The sequence below is a fragment of the Artibeus jamaicensis genome, unplaced genomic scaffold (assembly GCF_021234435.1).
Source record: "Artibeus jamaicensis isolate MK-2021 breed Jamaican fruit bat unplaced genomic scaffold, CSHL_Jam_final contig_419, whole genome shotgun sequence".
Taxonomy (NCBI): Eukaryota; Metazoa; Chordata; class Mammalia; order Chiroptera; family Phyllostomidae; genus Artibeus; species Artibeus jamaicensis.
Window position 1 is genome coordinate 1,998,270 of NW_026521824.1, and position 20,639 is coordinate 2,018,908.

The 20,639-nt window shown below is 48.0% G+C and overlaps 1 protein-coding gene across 1 annotated transcript in view; it reads right to left on the reverse strand.

Annotated features, from left to right (window-relative positions):
- Nucleotides 1-236: 236 nt before the first annotated feature.
- TOP3A (DNA topoisomerase III alpha) overlaps nucleotides 237-20,639 on the reverse strand; it is a 40,600-nt gene continuing 20,197 nt past the window's right edge. Inside the window, exons 9-19 of the mRNA XM_037163146.2 lie at nucleotides 19,289-19,363; nucleotides 17,941-18,023; nucleotides 16,567-16,774; nucleotides 12,811-12,996; nucleotides 12,490-12,619; nucleotides 7,557-7,670; nucleotides 7,288-7,453; nucleotides 6,171-6,314; nucleotides 4,088-4,210; nucleotides 2,450-3,129; nucleotides 237-992 (exon numbers count right to left, since the gene is read on the reverse strand). Coding sequence (XP_037019041.2) covers nucleotides 814-992; nucleotides 2,450-3,129; nucleotides 4,088-4,210; nucleotides 6,171-6,314; nucleotides 7,288-7,453; nucleotides 7,557-7,670; nucleotides 12,490-12,619; nucleotides 12,811-12,996; nucleotides 16,567-16,774; nucleotides 17,941-18,023; nucleotides 19,289-19,363 — 2,088 coding nt within the window. The 3' untranslated portion in view covers nucleotides 237-813. The remainder of the gene's footprint in view (nucleotides 993-2,449; nucleotides 3,130-4,087; nucleotides 4,211-6,170; nucleotides 6,315-7,287; nucleotides 7,454-7,556; nucleotides 7,671-12,489; nucleotides 12,620-12,810; nucleotides 12,997-16,566; nucleotides 16,775-17,940; nucleotides 18,024-19,288; nucleotides 19,364-20,639) is intronic.

A 20,639-nucleotide genomic window follows, 5' to 3' on the forward strand; every position in this document is an offset into this window, starting at 1 on the left:
CAGCAAACATGGTTATGTATTACAAAGTGAAGGCAAGTAAGAAATATGGCAACCTCTGGATGTGTGGCTGTTTGTAGGGCTGCGAGCAGTTGGGTTTAACATTTGCCACTTGAACTGGGACTTTGAGGGGACATCATGAGGGCCAGGTGCTGGCAAGGGGTCTTTGGGCACTGGCTGGTGTCTATACCCTCTGCTCCTGCCACCATTCCCCAGACACTGCATCATATGCACTTGAGTAACGGGAACACTTCTTTATTGAGGCACATGAGCTGGGAGCATGCTGGCCACAGCAGGTTCTAGATAAAGAAATCTTCTGTAGACGTAAGTTTGGAACAAGAGCCATTTCCTTGCACCCCACCTTCCTTTCTCAGGTTATGTGTGGAGAAGTCCCCTCCTGGCTACTCCGAGCCTGCGCTGGGAGCACTGGTCTCTCACAGAGGCGGAGGAGACCCCAGGGGCCACAGCTGCGGGACGCACTGCTCCACCGCTAAGTGCTCTAGCTCCCTGCTTCTTCATGGCATTCACGGCAACAGCCCCTGTTGAATCTCAGGGAGCAGCTTCTGTGACTTCCCAGTAGTGGCCATGGTCACTCCTGAATCCTTGCCAGAGGGCCACTGTCCGACAGAGGAGGAATTCTTGAGAGAACACTCTGGATCTTGATTCCTTAACACAGGAAGGCCGGATACTGAAAGCAACTCCATTCACCCACACCTGTGGCCCAGGGAAGGGCTGCCTGGTCCTTGTGAACACATCTTGTTCTTGAGACAATAGGGGCAGCTCTGAGAAAGTGGCCCTTTCCCCACTACCCTGCCCTCATCTGTTCTGAGGGCAGAAGGGACGGGTGTGCCCAGGCTGGTGGCAAAGACTGCATTTCCGAGGTTTCTTGGCCATGGACCCAGGGTCTGAGGAACTGGTCCGGGCTCTTTTGCTTCTGGATTCCAGTCCATGGGTTTTTCCTCTGCCTCCCGGCCAGGGTGGAGCCCCCAAAGTCCCTGTGGGAAGAGTCAGAGGAAGTCTAAGTTCAGAAAGACCTACTGAAGTGAAAGGAAATACAGGTGAGTGTTGAGTACAGGGTGTCCTCTAAAGGAGGGTAGTCACCCCCGCTGTCCCCAGAGGACAGGCTCCCCTCACTCTGCACCAACAGTGTCAATGCCTAAACCCTGTGCTCCTGAAGGCCTTGGCCCCCTCCTACTGTCCTGGTGAGGGCCCCGTGTCACTTTGTACACACTTGTTAATGAAGTGGAAACCACGCAAGCAGCTGGCCTGAGGTTGTGCAGTGAGGAGGCAGAGACAAACGGGCCTGGACCCAACAACCCACTTCCCATCTTCATGCAAAGAAACCCGAGTCCATTCTGGATCCGTCCATTACATAGGCTTTTTAGTGTTGACCACCTGACTGTCCGGGATAACTGCTCAGCTGGCCTGGAGGCTGCACACTACTTCCCTTCACTGAAAGGTAAGGGGCCCCTTGCACACCCAAACTACTCCCCACCCACTCCTGATGAGAGGCGTCACAGCAGTGGCTGTCCCCAGGCCCCTCTGGCCCTGGTCACCAGCCCTGTGCTTGCACCAGGCCTGCTGGGTTTTTCCTGTACACACAAAGCTGAGGACACATGTATTAGTACCACAGTCTGAGACTACATTCCTTTATAAAATAAGGACTGCAGTAAAGATAGGCTGGTTCCCATCTTACCAAGGAAACTGAGGCTGAGAGGCCAAGTTGTTTAAGGTTACACAGCTGGGTTTTGGAACCAGCTCTGTGTGACAAAGCTCCCACTAGGACTTTTGGTCATTCTCAAATATTTAAGCTTCTGCTGTGTACCAGGGCAGGCAGGGGCCATTTCAAGGTGCCTTCAATATATTATCTACCTTGATCCAATGTCCAGGTGCCAGACCCAAGTAGGTTCCTAGACATCCTAAAGACTAGTTTCTCCATCAGAACAAATGAGGCTAATGATAACGGTAGACGAGAATGTGGCTTCCTAGGGTTTACAAAGGCTACCGGAGCACAGGGCTGTGGAGTTACACAGCCTGCTTTCCAGGGGCCCCACCTGCTTTCCAGTCTTGGGTTGTATTGCTATGTGACCTGAGTAGTCACGTTGTTCGCTCGCCTTCCTCATTTGTAAAATTGTGATCACATGCTTACCTGGTGACGATGGAAGATGCCTATTTTAGCACACCCTACTCAGCATAGTGCCAGGCACAGAGCGAGCTACGAGACCCACAGTAGCCTACTGTTTCATTTGGAATAGATGGTACCACTCGCTACCTTGCTGGAAGGGAGTGAGTTGAGAAGACAAAGGAGAAAGATGATCCAGTGGTCCTCACACTCCCACCACCGCCTCACCCTGCCCTGGGTCTGAGGCAGGGCTCTGCACGCCCCACCCTGCCCAGCCCTGGAGCTGCTCCCTGTAGTGCTGCTGTGGCAAAGGGCGCGCTCCTCACTCACCTGGGGCCACATTCTCGTCTACCCACTGGAAGAAGCCACATTGCTGCTCTCTTGGCTTGGAACATGTGTGGAACTGGCGGCCCTTGTTGGGCCCGTCCTTTTGCACAGTTCGTGTGACAGTGGCCTGACTACATAGGCAGGATATGCCACCACCAGAGTCATCACCAGGGCTACCAAACCCATGTGGGTGGTTCCCTGAGACAGCGGGGTGTCTTGCTGAGGAGGAAGGAGGCCCTCCTGCTTCTGGGTGGCTGCTGTCGGCCCACAGGAAGAAGCTGCAGCTGCCACCCTGGCACTTATAGAACTGCCGGCCCTGGTTGGGACCCTCCTTCCGAACAGTGAGCAGCAGGGCTTCCTGGCCACAGTTGCAGACCACGGAGTTGCTTTCACCAGCAGCAGTGGGTAGAGGTTGATTCTGGGCCAGAGCCTTCAAGGGCCTGGTCTGCCTGGCGCCAGGAGGCTGAGGGTGGCTGTGCTGGCTGCTGTCCGTTCTGTTCGAGGGCCGGCCAGCCTGCAGGTAGCCAGAGGGCTGGCTGGCGGGTGGGCCAGCTCTGGGGGCACCCCGTGAAAACCTTAGGTCCAAGATCTCCCTCAGGGTTTCATCACATCCACCGATGCAGCCTATGAATTCCAGAGGCATGGTCGGGGGCAGGCTACCACGTTTAAACTTGAACTTCAACCTAATGGACAAAAGGTAAAAAAAAAAAAAAAAAAATTACTACCAGATGCAAGAGTCTTCTCCTTGGTCCACAGAAGGACGCACCTGCTCTAGGTCTCCCCTTGGCACCATGCCCTAGGAAGCTCACACACGCACCAGCCAACCACTAGTCCCTTCAGTCTTCACAAGAGTGCAGAGTGCGAGGCAGATGAAATCTGAGTCCCCAGTGAATCACCACAACACAGAAGCCTCTGAAAGTTCATTCCCCTATACCAGCAGTTCTCAGAGTGGGCTCCACTGGGCTCCGGACCATTCTGGGACCTTTCAAGTTGAGGTAAAAAATATTTTGTAACCATGCTAAGGAAGGTAAGTCTGTTGTGCTCCTATTCCTCCAAGTGGATGCAGGGGAGCTTTCCAGAGGCTACAACACACGCAATAAACTCAGCAGACTGGCTGTGGAAGCAGATAAGAGAATCCAACTGTCTCCTATGAAGCCTTGCAAAAATGGAAAACCCTGCATTATTTTTTTGCTTTGAAAATTAGGTATTTTAGCCTAAAAATGTTATTTATGCTAGTGTGCAATGCATGTTACTAAAAAATTAGTACACTAAATTTCAGAAAATATCTCCCCTTTAATTTAGAATATGGTAAATACTGATAAACATAACCCACAACAAAAGCTCTGTAGATTCCTCAATGATTTTTACAAGTGTAGGAGTCCCATATCCAGTAGGTTTGAAGACTCTGGGCTGTGGGGAAGAGCCTGGTGATCTAGCAGGAGAGGTCAGGGAAAGGGGAACCTGCCCTCAAGGCTGGCTTCCGCATCAGAAACGGTGTCCCTGGGACCTGGAGCGATGTGAGCCTGCTGACCTGGCTGCTACGGAGCATGGGGAACATCCTCCCCGAGGTGCCCAGAGGTTCAGGTCCCTGAGTGCCTCTACCTGTGCTATGTCTTAGCCCTGATGAGGTGCCTGGCTTACCTGTATACAGGGTGTGGCCGACACACTGGACACACACTGCCATCCCTGCTGGCCTCCAGCACAGAGTCAGGGAACCACACAACAGATCGACATTCCGGGAAACCCACGCAGCTCAGGTAGAACCTGTGGGCACGGGGACCAGGGTTAGGCAGGAACCACCAGACCACAGGAAATGGGAAACAGCAAGGAAACTTTTCTTTAGCTGACTAAAGATGTATACTTGTCTAGAGAACACTTAAATGGATGCAGTCACCGGTAATAAAATCACTTAAAAATACTAACCTGCTTTTTTACTCACCTCCCTAAAAAAAGAAACTGCTACAGCTGACTCTGCTTGCTACTGAAAAATAGCCAACTGCCCTACCAACACTGGGGCCACAGCCCCACCAAGTACCGAAGGTTCTACTCAGGCTCCTTGCCAAGGGCTGTCGCACCGCCCTCCCGACCTCTTTCTCATGACAAGAGTCAGCTTCCACTGGAGCAAAGTGTGGCTTGGGGCAGCATGGTCATCTGCCCCAGGATGCAAGTGAGGAGAGTTGCAGTTAGGACTAGAATCCGATCTGTCTGATGTAAGAGCCTTTGCTCTTAACACTTACACCACGTCTTTTTTGGCCATTTCTCAATGTCTTCCAGTCATGAAACTCCAGGACTGGACTAGCCAACATACACACAATTTGCAATGTTTTTGCACATCTGGGTATGACCAGACAAAGTAAAACAAACCAACAAATCACAAACCCCAATTATTCAAATAGCAAGTCCCCAAACCCAGAAATGAAAACGATCACATTAAGCCTGGAGTGGTAAACCTCACAAGTCTCCAGGCCTGTCAGGTGACCCAAGGACTTAGAAAATTCAGAACTCACACAAAGGCAAGTACTTTTCCCCTTTCTATTCCAATGATTACTAGTCCACTTACCCACTAGTGGCAAAGACAAAAACCATCGACAGCATTTATTAGGTGCTTACATGTGGCCATCAGGCACTGGACTAAGCCTACAGTGGCACCGGCTCATATGTCTGTGGGCAGCACACGCCCTGCCACCGCTGCTAGGCCCAGCTCACCAGCCTCTAGCCCCTGAGAGTCAGGGAAACCGCCCGCTCACACAGCAGCACAGCAGGCAACAGTGCTGCAGCCAGAGGGGCCAGCAGAATGGAGGCTATGACGGCCTGGGTTCACATCCTGCCTCTCCCACTCCCTAGGGCTGCCTGCTATAGACAAGCCACCTCAGCCTACTAAGCCTCGGTCGTCGCTCCTTAGAAAGCTGGAATAAAAACACCTGTCCTGTAGGGTGGTTATGGAGTCAAATAAGATAATGCCTGCTGAGCACCCTTCATCAGGCCAGCCACAGCAATGGCATGTGATGAATGCTGGCTGCCACCAAGTCCACCACTCCAGCCTGAACTTCCTCTGGCACCAGGGCGTTGGCATGGACAGCTAGGCCAGGTCAGGCAGCCTGAGCCTTGAGGTGACCTGCCCACTCTTAAAGAATGCATGGAAATGAAGAGGGATTTAAGATGTTCAGACCCCATGCAGGGCCAAAACAAGGAGAGAAGTGAACCAGTGTTGTTGAATATCTCAAATGTATTGGGCTCTTCTAGACCCATGGCTCTTTCCACTGAATCCTCACCCTTCCCACAGTTTTGTGAGGTAGATAGCCTAGGTATCACTGCCCTGGGTTTCTGGAAGAGAAAACTGGGGCTTAGAGTAGTTAAGTGACCTGCTTTAGGGCACAAAGCTTATAAGTGGTCCAAGGGGAATTCAATGTAGTCCCACTTGGGTCTATAGCTCATGCTTCCCCACCCTTCTCTCCACACCAGAGGAGGTAAGTGCTACCCACAGAAGACACCAACCCCACCACGGCCTGGCCCCCGCCCTCCCCTGCATCCCACAGCACTGCGCACCAGTGCCTCATCAGCCGCAGGTCTGTCTCAGCACTTAGTCCGGGATCTGGCAAGTGCAGGCTGCCTTCAAGTAACCACACAAATGAAATGTCAGGGCCTTGTGCAAGCTGTCTGGCAGACCTGGCAGGTACCAGGTGAGCACAAGGGGCAGAGGTGGGGGGCGAAGTTGGGCACTGACCCGCCACTCTTCTTGGTCTTGAGGACCATGTCCTTGTTGCATTGTGGACACTTCCTGACAGGTTCTGGTGCGGCCGGGTAGATGGTTTCTTGCTGGGCTACCTCTGCCCCTTCCCCAAAGTACTGGGACAAGGCCTCGTCCAATCTGAAGACAGAGCAAAGCATATGTGAATTTCCTTATGTGCATACAACATGTTTGTGGCCCAGGGAAGGGGCTGGCTGGTCAGCCTCAGACCTGACGTAAAGAATGGAGGCCAACAGAGAACTGCACTGGCAAAGTGGCCTTGGCTCTGGTGACTCCTGGCAGCTCCCAGGAGGGGTCCAGCTACCAAGCAGGCACTGTTGCCCGATCAGTGGTCTCACATCAAATGTAACTGCATAGGGTCCATGCATACATTCCTCAAGTGTCTGTCTGAGGTAAAGTTTAAACTAGATCATGCATTGTTCCAAATTGACATGGGGCAGAAAACATGCCTACCAAACTGCACACAAGCTGCCCTGGCTGGTGTGGCTCAGTGGACTAAGTGCTGGCCTGAGGACCAAAGGGTCACCAGTTCAATTCCCAGTCAGGACACATGCCTGGGTTTCGGGCCAGGTCCCCAGCAGTGGGCACACGAGAGGCAACTGCATGTTGCTTCTCTCCCTTTCTTTCTCCCTCCCTTCCCCTCTAAAAAAATAAAATAATTAAGTCTTAAAAAAATGTATGCATGCTACTTGCTAAATGGCCACTCCAAACGCTCCAGAGAACAGGTCACACTCCAGCACTTGGATTTACTGATGAGTGTACTGCCTATACTAATCCAAGGCAGATTTAAAATCAGGAGAATGGCATTTCTAAAGCCAACAGCCCAGAATAACTGGACCAGATCTTTGTTTACTGTTTCTACGTTGACAGAGCTCTGTGGAAAGGAACAAACAAAACCCAGGAGGAAAACCCGAAGGGGAGGAGCCAGGAAACAAGGCCACTGGTGGGGACTTACCAACCTCAAGGGCATGGTTATGAGAACACCTGGTTTCTGTGGAATCACCTCAAGAACTCTCACTTCTTAGGGAAACAGCAGGGCAAAGGCCGCAGAGCTAATTACCCCGTGTGCTGAAGAGTAGGGCTGGGCACTCACTTCTTAGCTTTAGCCACGGCTTCAATGAACACCTGCTTGTATTTCTGGACCTGCTGCTTTAGAACCACACACTTATCCTTCTTCCCCTCACAGATCAGCTTTAAATCGGCCTCCAGCTCAGCCCGGAGGTCAGGCTTGGACATCTCGTAACCCATGGCATCATAACCTGCAGGGAGAAGAGCAGTGTTCGGTGTGGCCCATACGACACAACTTAGGAACTTCAGCAACAGGGCCTCCCCAGCTACTCCCTGCAGCTCCCTTCTGCTTACCTTCCACAAGTCCCATGCCCAGATGCCCAGGGAGAAACCGCTTGTCTGGGGTGAGCCCAACGTACATCCGGGCTTTGATTGTCTCAATGTGCTCCGCGTGTGTTGCGTCAGTGCCTGAAAGCCACTCCAGGTTACTCAGGTTAATCCAGACCTCCTTCTTCCCAGGTGTTTGTGGGCCCCCTTCCTCTGCCTAGATTTCCTGTTCTCGGTAAAACGCCTCCATTCACATCTGGCCCATAATAGAAACCACAGTGGCCACCTCACCTCTCCCTCATGTCTGCTAACTCACTTAAGCTGTCAACACCAACTCTGAAGTTCTAAGCTCCTCAACCCCATGTGTCAGAGCTATAGCCAGAATCTTCGTCATCTCATCTGCGTCATTACATCCCCAGTCTCCTCCACTCTGGTTGCTTCCACCCCCCCCCCCCCCCCCATTCTTCATGCTGTAGCTGAAGGGACCTCTTAAAACAGAACTCTGCCATCAGGGAAATGCAAACCAAACCCACAAAGAAATGTCACTTAATGCATACTTGGATCAATATAATGAAAAGCAAAGACCATAACAAATGCTGGTGAGGGGAATGCAGACACTGGGACCCTTACACACTGCTGGAGGGTTGGGACGTGGTGCAGCTGCTGTGAAGAAGTCTGGGAGTTCCTAAAAAGGCTGAACAGAGTCACCACATGGAGTCACCAATTCTCCTAGGTTGTATACTCAAGAGAGCTGAAAACATGTCTATACAAGAACTTGTACATAAATGTTCACTGCAGCATTCACAGCAGCCATGAAATGGGAACAACCCAAAAGTCCATCAACTGAAAAAAATGCAGAATAGTATTTGTAATAAAAAGGGACCAAGCATGAAACATGTTACAACACTGATGAACCTTGACAACATGCTAAGTGAAAGATGCAAGTTACAAAAGACCAGACACTGTATAATTCCATTTATAGGAAATGTCTAAAATAGGCAGATCTCCTGAGTCAGAAAGATCAGTGGTTGCCTAGGGCTGGGGAGATGGAAAGAAGGGGAAATGGGGAGTGACTGGATACAGCATTTCTTTTAGAGGTAATGGAAAGGTTTGATTTGTAGTGACAGCTGCATTATTTTGTCCAGAAAAATACAGTCATTGTTAATACAACATGAATGGTTTGCACAACACTGACATCACCTGGCAGCCAAGGAGAGTGGACTGGAATGCACATGTGTGAACAATGATGACTTCATTGTACTAGTCACTGGGAGTGGTAGACGCTGTTGAGTGAGCACGTGTACTGTGTGGCCCTCATGTTCAAGATAACTGAGTGAGGAAAGCAACAAATCTGCATCCAATTTTGTGTTAAACTTGGACATTACTCCATGGAAACTATTCAGATGATTCAGAAGACTTTTGGGGATGATGCAGTGAGTATAGTGCAAATACAAGTGTGGCACAAACACTTCAAAGATGGTCAAGAATCTGTTGAGAGCAATTCACATTCTGGAAGGCGTGCAATAAGCAGAATACAATGTTGAACATGTACAGGCTACAATCAACAAAGATTGGTGACTGAAAGTGGAAGCCTAAAAGCTGATCGGGGGATTCCAAAATCTACTGTGTCTGAGATTTTGATGTAGGATCTTGGCAGTAAACATGTCATGACAAAATCTGTTTTGTGGCTTCAGCTACCAGAGCAGAAAGAACGTTGTGCTGCAGTTGCTAATGACTTGATGTAAATCACTACCAGTGAAATAGATTTCCTCCAGAAGGTCATACGTAACCAGGGATGAATTGTGGATCTACAGTTATGGCCCAGTCATCCCAATGGAAGTCAACTGGTTCTCCAGGGCCGAAGAAGAAGGCACAGCAAAGTTGCCTAAAGATCAAGACCCTATTAACTGTTTTTCAGTTGGGAAGGTGTCTAACATGAGTACACTCCTCTGGACCAAAAAATTAATGAGTACTGCCTCAATATTCTCTGTTGGTTGAGAGATGCAATATGATGAAAACGGCTGCGCTACAGGCAACTGGTGATTGGCAGCTTCATCATGAAAACATGCCCACTCGTGCATCTCATCCTGTGCAGAGTCTGTTGGCAAAACATCAAATCACCCAGGTGACTCAGTCCCCTTATAGCCCAGATTTGGCACCCTGTAACATCTGGCTTTTCCTAAAACTAAAATCACCTTTGAAAGGGAAGAGATTTCAGACTGACGATGAGATTCAGGTAAATGTGACAGGGCAGCAGACGGAGATTCCAACAAAAAACTTTGCAGTGTGTTGAACACTGGAACAGGCACTAGGAAATCTGTGTGAGGACCCAAGATGCCTACTTTGAAGGGCACTGAGATGTCATTGTCCTATGTATAATGTTTCTTGTATCTTCTTCAATAAATGTCTCTATTTCAGATTACACTACTGGATACTTTCTGGACAGGCCTTGTATACCAAGTACTGCATTAAATCAATGAATTATATATCAGAATTATGTCTCAATAAAGCTATTAACATTTTTTAAAAACACAGATCTACATTGCTCCTTTCCTTAGAAATCTTAGATAGCTCTGTGCTGATCAGCCCCTTGCTTGGCTCAGCATGGTTCAGACCACCTCTCTGGCCTCATTTCTACGACCTTGACCCCCCCTCCCTGTCCTGGCAGCATGTGCTCTCCTGTCTGTGCACTTTCTGCACTGCTAGGCTTGCCTTTGTTCATCGGAGAATTCTTACTGTGAGGTATTCAGGGCCCTGCAGAATCCATTACATTGTATCTAATGTGTTGGTTTGGACTGTTTCTCTCGATAGACGAGCCTTTGAACGGACTAGGCAGTAGTCCTCTTTGTGTACTAAAGGCCTAAGTCTCATACACTTTTTTCCTCCCAGAGATTTTATTTATTTTTAGAGAGAGGGAAAGGAGGGAGAAAGAGAGGAAGAGGAACACTGATATGCAAGAGAAACATTGATCAGTTGCATCTTGCTTGCCCCCAACTGGGAACATGACCTACAACCCAGGCATGTGTCCTGACCAGGAATTGAACCAGAAACCTTCTGGCCTGAGGGATGATACTCAACCCACTAAGCCACATCATTCAGGGCAGACCTTGTACGTTTTTAATAAATAAATCATAAGGGCATAAACGATCTCTAATTTTACCTAAATGTATGGGCTCTGGATAGTCCAGTGCTGGCCAGGGGACTCCAGGTCAGGGCACGTCTTCCTGAGCTTCAGAGTGACAAAACTCACTTTGTAGGGAGGCAGCTGCACCCCAGAGGCAATGGCCTGCTTCCGCCCCACACCCAGGGAGCTATCCTCTCCCTCCACCCCCTCCCTCTCCAGCTTGCGCTGGCCCTTGGGAATGAGGTTCCCAGAGACAGTCCTGCTCAGCGTTGTGGTGAGAACTGACCATGGGCAGTGGGTCGTCTACAGGACTTAGTGGAAATAACTATTTTGGCCTAGCTCTTATTTTTAAACCTATTTTCTTTCTTTAAAAAAGATACTTTTAATTTTTCAATTACAGTTGATATACAATATTATGTTAGTTTTGGGTGTACTACCCAGTAATTAAACATTTATATGACTATGAGCCCTGGCTGGTGTAGCTCAGTGGATTGAGCATGGGCCTGTGAACCAAAGGGTCACCGGTTCAATTCTTAGCCATGCCCTAAGCTGCAGGCCAGGTCTCCAGTAGGGGACTCATGAAGGCAACCACACATTGATGTTTCTCTCTCCTTCTCCCTCCCTTTTCCTTCTCTCTAGAAATGAATAAATAAAATCTTTTAAAAAACTCCATTTTTATAACTATGAAATGATCACTGGATAAATCTAGCACCTATCTGTCACCATATGAACCTACTTTCTGATTCTTAAACAATTATGGGAAATACTTTAACAAAAACCTAAGAGTATGGCTCCACACACCTAACAGCAGGCTGGCAAACTGAGGCCCCTGGTTCCCTGCCATTTAACTCCAAACTGTTCGAGCAGGAGCAGAGGCTCAGGCTGCCAGATCTCCTGATAATTCAAAAGATGAAAGAGACAGATTTTTACGTGAAATTTCCTAAGTTTTACATGTTGGCACCTTATTCAAACAAAGAAATAAATCCTAGCATGGGTCAAAAATACTTAGTCTATGGGCAGCCCCTGGTCTCAGCTGTGACCTCTAAGTTATGGGAAAATGCCTGTCTTGCCAGGCGCACCTCATTTTATTGCCCTTTCGGATACTACGTTTACATCCACATCAAGGCAAGACCCCCCACCCCATCAGTATAAACATGGTAATTCTCTGGAGTCTCGGATGATTAGCATTTTTTAGCAATAAAATATCCTAAAATTAAAGTATAGCCCTGGCCGGTGTGGTTCAGTAGATTGAATGCCAGCCTGTAAATTGAAAGGTTGCCAGTTTGATTCCCAGGTAGGGCATGTGCCTGGGTTGCCAGCCAGGTCCCCAGTTGGGGGGTGTGCAAAAGGCGACCAATACATGTATCTCTCATACGCTGATGTTTCTGTCCCCCTCTTTCTCCCTCCCTTCCCCCTCTCTAAAAGTAAATAAATCTTCTCTTCAGGACGAACAAATAAATAAAAGCTTAAAAAAATAAAGTATGTACAGTGGGGTTTTTTTAAGACATGTTATTGCACAATTAACATACTACAGTAAAGTGTAAGCCCGACTTTTATATATACTGGAAAACCAAAAAACGGGTTGACTCCCTTTATTGTAGTTGTCTGGAACCAAACCCCCAGTAGCTCTGAGGTGTCTACATCCGGAGGGTGCAGAGCATGAACCACAGAGTTTCTTAGACCTGTTTTAATAACTCACACACTTTGTGACCGTAGGTTAAGCTGTTACTTTCTCTAAGCCTCACATCAGCTATAAAGCAGGGTCTGGAATGTAACACCCACATTACAGTTGTTGTGCTCCAGAGCCATCAGTTACCATGATGGCAAGCTACTGACCAATGCCGTGCTTTTCCATGAGGGCAATGAGGTCAGCTTCAGTGAGCAGCTGAGGGGGGCTGGTCTCCCCGTCCACCATCTGCAAGGTGCTGGGCTGAAAGCAGGAGCCTCTCTCATAGACAGGAAGGGTCTACAGAGAGCAACAGAAGTGTCAGTCAAATCACTCTGCCATGGCATGAGGACAAAGACAACCTGCAGCTCAAGCATGCCCTGGTGCATCCAGTGGCCCTAAGATGGGACCAGGACGGTCATCCCCTCTTCCCTAAGGCCCGTGGGGTGAGACGTGGATTCCAACATCTAAATGCACCTATGATTTATCACCTTGTCACTCCAGCGATCATACGGGTACACGTCCAGATAGTTTCGAGCCAGAATCATGAGACCATGGGCCACAAAGCGTTCCTGAGCGATGTCAATCTCCACAGTGGTCTCCTGCCCCTGAGCATCCCGGGAGCAGCAAGCTAGGAAATGACGAACGATGAACTCGTACAGTCGCTGTTCATCTCCCTGTGAAGAAAAGAAAGTCTGAACCTTTACAGAATAACAGTGCTCAAGGAGCTCGGCATCACTGGTAGTTTCATCTGGTTCAGGCCACCTGTCAGTCCGAATTTCCGCGCAGAACAGGGCACACCACTGCTGAAGCCCCTGAACCAACACACAGGGCCAGGCCGCTGCACTGCGCGCTCATGGGTTTAGGCTGGTAAACTGCACAACTCTCATCAGGCAGAGATAAGCAAGGGAGTCATCAAGACTGGGTAGCGATTCTTTTATTTACTTAGTTATTAATTTTTTTAATTCCTCACCCAAGGATATATTTATTGATTTTATAGATAGAAAAAAGGTGAGAGCGAGCGAGCAAGAGACATTGACATGTTGCCTCCTGTACGTGCACCAACTGGAGATTGAATCCATACCTAGGTATGTGCCCTGACCAGTGATCAAATCTACAACCTTTTGGTCTATGGGACCATGCTCCAACCAACTGAGCCATGGGGTCAGGGCTGAGAAGTGATTCTTTCGATGTACACCCAACCTAGGCAGAAAACAAGGTGAAAGCATTAAGAAGTTAACCAGACACCCTTGTACACATGAGATATACAGTGAGATATGCATCCAGCAGCCTTAGACCAACTTCATGAACACAGGGGTAATGGTGATTTTCCATCAATTCAGTAATCAAGCAGTTGATGAGGCTCAATCTATCAAAGGCCATTGTTCATACTCACATCCATTAACTCTCCTTCTAAGAATGTGAGAGATCCACACTAATATTCATGTATACAAATGTTATTTTAGTGTATCATGTATCAAAAAGAAGGAAACAACTTAATCCTTAAAAAAAAAAAAACAGATTAGGGCCCTGGCTGGTGTAGCTCAGTGGATTAAGCACAGGCCTGCGAACCAGATGATCGCAGTTCAATTCCCAGTCAGGGCACATGCCTGGGTTGCAGGCCAGTTCCCAGCAGGGGACACATGAGAGGCAACCATACAGTGATATTTCTTTCCCTCTCTCCTTCCCTTCCCCTCTAAAAATAAATAAATAAAATCTAAAAAAAAAAGATTAGGCAAAATAAATTACGGTACAACTATGCAACCTTTAAATATACTTTAAAATATTCCAGCATATCATTCCGCCAAGATGGAGACGTAGGTGGAGGAACCACCTTGCCTCTGTGCACAACCAAATCTAAGAACAACTATTTTTAACAGCAGTCACAACCAAGCCACACGGAAAATCGACAATACGGAGTCCAAAGGACAACTAGATACTCAGCTGGACCAGTAGGAGGAGCGAGGCCAGCAGCGGAGCAGGTTAGCAAGAAAAAATTCCAGGGGTGGTGCGCGGTGCGCGCAGGCAACCGAGGGCGCTGATCGCGAGCGAACTGGCTGCGGGAGCGCACAGGGAAGAGGCGCGGCGGTCGGTCGGTCAGTCAGTTGGTCGGTAGGTCGGTCACGCGCATTTACGTGCGGAGAAACCAGTGAGAAGGGAAGCCGGCGCAGGGCAGCAGGCTCGCACAATTCCGATCAGATAAACAAGCCCCAGGCGTGTGGAGTGACTGGACCGGCTGGGCTAGCGGAGAGGACCGCCATTGCTCCCTCTCTGACCATGCCCCCACACACAGTGTCACAAACCAGTGACCTGGGTCTCCCATCCTGGTAAACAACTAAGGCTTCGCTCTGCTTACTTAACAGCACGAATAGACCAAAAATGGCTCTAGGACAACTCAGAGCCCCAGAACCGATAGATCTAAGCGATGAAGAAATAGCCAGTCTTTCAGATGCACAGTTCAAAACACTGGTTATCAGGATTCTTACAGAACTGGTTGATTTTAGTCACAAATTAGAGAAACATATGGAAGCTAAACTAATTGAAATGAATGGTGATACAAAGGAAGCCAATAGTAATGGAAAGAAAATTGGGACTCAAATCAAGGGAGTGGACCAGAAGGAAGAAAAAAATGATCAAACAGAAAAGAATGAAGAAATAAGAATTCAGAAAAATGAGCAGAAGCTTAGGAACCTCCAGGACATCTTTAAACGTTCCAACATCCGAATTATAGGGGTACCAGAAGGGGGAAAGGCACAGCCACCAGTGGAAAACTTATTTGTACAGATAATAAAGGAGAATTTCCCCAAGCTAGCAAAGGAAATAGACTTCCAAGAAATCCAGGAAGCTCAGAGAGTCCCAAAGAATTTGGACCCAAGAAGGAACACACCAAGGCACATTATCATTACATTAGCCAAGATTAAAATGAAGGAGAGAATCCTAGAAGCAGCAAGAGATAAGGGGACAGTCACCTACAAAGGAGTTCCCATCAGACTGTCAGTGGATTTCTCAAAAGAGACCTTACAGGCAAGAAGGGGCTGGAAAGAGGTATTCCAAGTCATGAAAACCAAAGATCTACAACCAAGATTGCTCTACCCAGCAAAGTTTTCATTTAGAATGGAAGGACAGATAAAGTGCTTCTCAGATAAGATCAAATTCAAGGAGTTCATCATCACCAAGCCCTTATTCTAAGAAATGTTAAAGGGACTTACCTAAGAAAAAGAAGATAAAAAAGATGAACAGTGAAAGGACAGCAAACTCACAGTTGTTAAGAACCACACCTAAAACAAAAGCAAACTAAGAGGACAGCTAGATCAGGAGCAGAACCATAGAAATGAAGATCTCATGGAGGGTTAGCAACAGGGGAGTGGGAGGAGGGGAAGGGGGGAGAAGGTACAGAAAATAAGTAGTATAGACAGTAGATAGAAAATAGATAGGGGAGAGGGTAAGAATAGTAGGGGAAATACAGAATCTAAAGAATTTGAGACACGTGCTCATGAACTAAAGGGGGAAATGGTGGGGGAGGGGTATGCAGGGTGGAGGGGAATGGAGGGGGGGAATAGAGCAAATGTAATGGCATAATCAATAAAAAGTTAAAAAAAATATTCCAGCATATCAAAAATATTAAATGAAAAAAAAATTTATGAAACTAAGGTTATAATTTTAATGTAAGAATATTATATACATGTATAAACAAAAAGTGGTTCTCAGTAGGAGGTAAGATTTGAGGCAATTTTTTCCCCTTACAGTCATTTATATTTTCTGAATTGTCTAAAATGAACATGTATTACCTTTAAAAATCAGAATAAAATCAGAAAGAATACTCTGTTATTAAAAGATGATGATGAGAAAGTGGTAAGGGTGCCAGTCCCACTGGGACTGGAGCATGAAAGGAGTGTGACTCGGGTTTAAGTGGGTGGTGGGACTGCTCCAGTCCTAGGAGGATGAGCAGGGTTCTTCCTGCTAACAAGGGGACGAGGGGGCTGGTGGGGCTGCTCGGGGGTCTGGGCAGAGCGGGACATGGGTGGGGCTGGCTGGAGAGCAGCCCCCGCCATGGGGGTCTCCCAGGGAAGCCAAGCGGAACTGTGACCTAGGAGAGTGTGATACTGACACCACTTTTCTGAAGTGTAGTAGACATTTCAAAATCACACTGAGTTCCCGCAGCGAGAGCCCACAGAGTATATTCAAACCCCACCACCAACCCTTGCCTCCCCTGGGGCACAGCAGGCCAAAGAGCCAGGGGAACAAACCTGTAAGCTGCTGGTATACTTGGTGGGATGGATGGGAGGGTGAGCTTGGTCAGACTTGTTCCCATTGCGTGGGGTGGGGCCGCCCTGCTCTAGAATGCTCTGGGCAAAGGACCCCCAGCGTGGATCAGGGGTCTGCTGCTCCACCAGTGCTGTCAGGTTTAAGTCTTTTGGGAAAATGTTTGTTTCGGTTCTGGGATAGCTGATGTACCTAATACAAAGGCAAACAAACAGAATGAGAAATTGGTCTATAAACAACTGAATTAGACTGAAAACACCTGATGACACCCACAATCATCCACCTGATCCAGCCAACTCAAAAGAAGGTAACCTTGGTTACCTCCGTGGAGGAAAGTTCTGAGATGTGCCCCTCACCCCGCAATGAGGTGAGAAGCAGCAGGCTCTCCTGCTAGGATCCACAAAGCAGCCAAAGGATAGAAGACAGAATGGCACAGCGTAGGGCGCACTGGCTACAGCTCAGCCTGCAGCTGTGTGGCTGGGGCATGATGCTGGCACTGTCCAACGACAGTGATAGAGCAACCCACGTGAGCCCCGTGGCCCCGACACTGCAACAGTGTGTGCTTCTGCCAGCTTCCTTTTTTGATTTTTTAAAAAAGTTCTTTAGAGAGAGAAGGGAGAGAAAGAGAGGGAGAAAAACATCAATAGGTTTGCCCTCGCATGCCCTCAATTGAGGACCTGGATTGCAACCCAGGCACGTGCCCTGAGCAGGCGTTGGACAGGCGGACCTTTTGGTTTGCAGGCTGGGACTCAACCCACTGCTGCACATCAGCCAGGACTCTACCACCTTTCCTGAAGCATAGAAACGACAGTGCCTCCTAACAATTCAAACTATAATGTGGACCCTTTATGCAACTATAAATTTTCTGTTAGTTACTTCGACATTATTGAGATTGTTTGCATTCTTTTTTTCATACAAATCTTCAAAACCCAGTATAACATTTCACATTTAAGCACATCCCAATTTGAACAACCCAAATTTCAAGGACTCGACAGTCAGCTAGAGCATGTGGCTGCCACACATGTCTGTGAGGGTCCCAGTCACTGGATGGCTGGGGTGCTCAAGGTCCTTGAGGCAGCACGATTTACAACGGACAAACTACTCCTAAAGGTGCTTCCCACCACCTGCTGGGACCCCAGGGGGAGCTGCTGGGGGATCAAGACTAGGATTTGGATTTACCCTATGGGCCTTGTTTTAGAAAAGATTTTGAAATGGCTTTTCCATTATCAGAAAAGAGAAATCAGTCAAAATTCTTCTACTTCAGAGCTTAGGTGACATCTAGAGAGTTTGTATTTCCCCATGAGCTCCATTTCTAAACTTCACACATCAAATTCTATTTCCAGATGTGAAATATTTACCCTTGAGTGTAGAGCTTTTCAGCAATCCTCATAGTTTCTTTAGCATTTATTCTCAACTTTCGAGAAGCCAGTTTCTCGAGCTCCTGTTAAAAGTGTCAAAAGGCACGTTAGGGCATCATGTGTGAGTCAGAGGGCACTACACAACCACACAACTCATCTTCAGACCATCTGGCCCTGGTCTCTCCAGCTACTGTCTGTCACACAGAGAGGACAATGCTCAGGAGAGACTTCTGGGCCTTCCAGACAGAGCCGGATCCTGCTCCAGTGCTTCCCTGACCCTGATGTGCAGAAGCAAATCCACCTAAGCAGCAAGCAGATTCCTGGACCCCAAGCACTCGGGATTCTGACAGGAGAGCAGGGAAAGAGGCCAGAATCTGTGCTTTTAACAAGCAAGCACCTGACACACTGCTACTGACACAGATAGTCTGAGAACTGCCCTTTGGGAACATCACTGGAGACCCAGCAAGTTTCCCTGAATGTGAATGCCAATCTTCCAGGCCTCCTGAGATGGTAGATAATCGACTGTCTTTTCCCCTTGGTGACATTCCAACAATGATTGGCTACATGTCAAAGCATAGTCAACCCATGAGGAATAAAACACTTACGCCTACCGTGAAATCAAATCTCAACTCTTCCATCATCCCTCAGCGCGCGCACACACACACACACACACACACACACACACACACACACACACACACAGCATCACATCCAAGACAGAGACTGCATTGTCCACTAGTCCTGCATGTTTCTGAGTCTACTCATTCTGCATACTCTACCTCTAGAGTTAGCCTCTGCAGGAATTATACTCTGAATTTTCCTGCAGAATGCTGACTAGAAAGGGGCTCCCTAACATGTTTCCTCAGACTTGGGTCCCACGGGGGTGGCTCTTCCTAGGGTCAGAAATTTTGAGAAGTCCTGTTCTAGAATAAGTTCATAAAGCAGATACTTAAATGTTTACACAGATTATACAGAAACATTAAAAGAAAAATGCTTGGCTAGAAAAACTATTCCAATTTTAACTCCATAAAAAATAAACACATGAAAAAAATAGGAAGAGGCAATATCAAGATTTTATCAGTGATTATAACAAGAATGGCATGGTGAGGGGTGACTTATCTGCCTCTTTTTGTTTCTCCAACCCCATGTAAAGCAGTTATACTGCACTAATAACTTACGTAAAAAAAGCACTGAGGCCAAGCAGGCCCATGGTTTGGAGTTTCTGTTTTCTCCAAGTGCTTTCCTATGTGGCCCTGGGAGGAGTAATGTCACTGGGCCATTGTCTGCAGCAGAACCCTGGTCCCCAAAACCAGAAGTCAGGGACTGACGTAATCCCTCCAGAACATACCACAGTGTCCAAAGCTTGAGGTCTCCACTTGCTCTTTGCCTTAGAACTGACCTCCACCACGGTTGCCATGGGATCCTAGAAACCCAAAAAAAGCAGATGCCATTCTAACCTGCAGAGGTATTCCCCCCAGCTTCTCAGCAAGAGCCCCTACTCCTCTGGGTCACAGCCGCCTTCTGCAGAGGCCCCTGAGCCATCCCAGGCAAGCTTCTACTGACCCGGGTCTGTAGCCCACAGCAGGGCTGATACCAGCACCTCCACTCAAGCCCAGACTCAGAGGGGCAATCTCGTAAGTCCCCTATGGAGCCCATGAAACATAGCAGCCCACACACCTCTTTAGTTTCCTATCTCTCATCCAGGGTGTTACTCTTTTTTTTTTAATTCTTTATAATACAGAGTTAGAAATAGAAGAAATTATGTAATACAACCTGAAGAACTCTAAACTTAAGACCAATTTTACACTTTTAACAGACTTCAAATGGACAAAGAACTCAGCTTAAGTGATTTGTCAATGAGAATATTTGTGTATCAAAATCCAAATTTCTCTTTCCAAATAGACTGGGACCAGTGCTCTTGACAAGGAGCTCAAAGTATCCCACCTGCTTTTTTTGTATCACATCCTAGTAGAGCATAACAGAAGGCAGGACTTTTGTAATGAAAAGACAGATGTGCAGGGTGGCTGTGTGGCTTTCAGGTAAAGGGTGAAGCAGCGTCGTCTGGGGAGCTGGAATCAGACCTGCTGGGAGCCGGCCTGTGCTTGGCCCGTTCCTAGCCCTGATGGGTCTGTACAGTCCCTTCACTTTGTCTAGCTTCCTCACCTGTCACATGAAAGAGCAAGCTGACCTATACGGGCACTATCAGGACTAGAGAAAATGACGTGTAAACATACAGTGTGTCTGACACGTAGCAGGGGCTCAACAGTCTTTAGCCCCCTTAGCAAATCAATGCTAAACCCACCAATGTGCTACAGCCAAGAAACACAGCTGACTAATCCAACCTAGAGAGCCCCAAGTTTTATGTAGGTAACCACTGTGTGCAGCCCCTGGGTTAATACAGGCAGTCATGTGCTAACAGGAAGCGGCATCCTAAAGTGGCCCATCAGTCTGAGGGATGCAAATGAGCCGCTGACTGGCCGGTGGCCTGAGCCGTCGTGGTCCTTTGCATGTGTTGCTCTCTTTGCTGACACACATCTTCCCTAGGTCCTCCCATGGCTGCCTCCTGCCAATCACTCTGGCCTTCACTCAAATGTCAACCTTGACATGTCCTTCACATCCATTATGCCTAGAGCTGTCCCCTTCCTGTTTCCCCCGTCATTTGTCATTGTGTAAATTAACTTGTTCACTTGTTTGTGACT